The sequence below is a fragment of the Beta vulgaris genome, chromosome 6 (genome assembly GCF_026745355.1).
Source record: "Beta vulgaris subsp. vulgaris cultivar EL10 chromosome 6, EL10.2, whole genome shotgun sequence".
Lineage (NCBI taxonomy): Eukaryota > Viridiplantae > Streptophyta > Magnoliopsida > Caryophyllales > Amaranthaceae > Beta > Beta vulgaris.
Window position 1 is genome coordinate 66089609 of NC_079207.1, and position 1561 is coordinate 66091169.

A 1561-nucleotide genomic window follows, 5' to 3' on the forward strand; every position below is an offset into this window, starting at 1 on the left:
GGTGAATAGAGTCGTTTCAGCAATGCTATTTCTTGTCCTGTATCGTATTCACCACCGAACTTGTTTGGTAAATAGACCACTATTAACATGATTGATGATATTCCACTATTATGCTGTTTGGGATCTCATATAGAACTGGTGGTTTGAAAGAGATTATACTTATTTCGACCGGAAAATTGTCAATGTAACTCCAAACTCTGAAGATTAATGATATACATACACATGATCTAATGTTAGAACCCTATATAATTTTGTGTTAATTTTACCATTGTCTCATAGCTTAATGAGAAGACGATAGTGATTGTTAATATTGACTTGCGGAGAGGAGTAATGCCACAAGAAAAAATAATATACGGAATATATCTCATCCGTTTTAGAATAAGTAATTTTGAGAATAAGTAAAACACGAGAGAAATATTTTACTTATTTCATAATCGAGGAAGTATATTGAATTATTCACATCAATGTTCTTTTTTTTTTTTAAGACTTTCCTTTCCAGAGGTAAACCTAAATTATTTGAAGAAAGAATTGAAAGGAGCATAGACCAGCCTAAGGTAGTGAAGGTACTATGCTTAATACAGTGGTAGTAAAATGACAACAAGATGCAATACAGTTTACTGCCAGATTCATTGAATCATAGTAGGATGCAAAAACTTCATACTTATATGACAAAGTGTACTTAACCAGTATATTACACACACATAGAAAATTGGCAAACTTACATTTTAACAACAATTGAAGTATGAACAACAAAAAAATGTCAAATTTCTGACAGAAAAGTAGGATGATCATGTAAGTTTATTTAGCCAGAGAATATGTGAACACCAATAGCAATAAGGAAGATAGTAATGAGACCAAAATAGATTATGGCATGAACCAATATAGAAACACCGCTCGTCTGCATGTTGGCAAACTCCACTACTCTTCCCCGCCCCGGAATCTGGCACAGCAACCCTGGCGACAGCAGTATGAACAGCACGAGCGCGATCACGACCGGCCCCCAGTCTGCCATTGTTTATCTTTCTCTTCTGCTCTTTCCTGTTCTAACTATGAAGGTGTATGCTGTATTGTAGGAAGTTGAGCTTGTTATAGTAGCAATGTTCTTATATTAGTAGTTTGGTGTTATAACTTGTTTGGCATTCTTAGCATATGTGGTGGCAAAGAAAGGAATGTATTTTAATATTAAAGGAAGTTATTAAGGAATATAGTATTACAAATGAAAGATGTTGTCTTAGTCATCAAGGCTTTAGGAGATTCCACTAGATTATTGCAACGTGGCAATCTTTTATTGGATTATTGGTCTTCTTAGTTTATAACTTTGTCCTTGTGTTGGGCTACTATTAGTGACAGAGAGTTTTGTGAACTTTTTTTTTTCTTTGTTATAGTGAGTCATGAATAGGCCAATCTTATACATCATTGAAAGAATGTTATACAACACTTTGGTGTGATGTGTTGCATGCTTAATTGATAATACAATATTATAGATAATCTTATATAACCATTATTATTGGTAATTTTATTTGTGATTATTAGTATTTCCATATATGCTAATATAATCCCC

At 33.2% G+C, this 1561-nt stretch overlaps 1 protein-coding gene across 1 annotated transcript; it reads right to left on the reverse strand.

Moving 5' to 3' along the window:
• Positions 1-640: 640 nt before the first annotated feature.
• LOC104897542 (hypothetical protein) lies at positions 641-1162 on the reverse strand. The gene has a single exon (XM_010684435.4). It carries the CDS (start codon positions 1010-1012, stop codon positions 803-805), a length of 210 nt encoding a protein of 69 aa, XP_010682737.1. The 5' UTR covers positions 1013-1162; the 3' UTR covers positions 641-802.
• Positions 1163-1561: the final 399 nt, after the last annotated feature.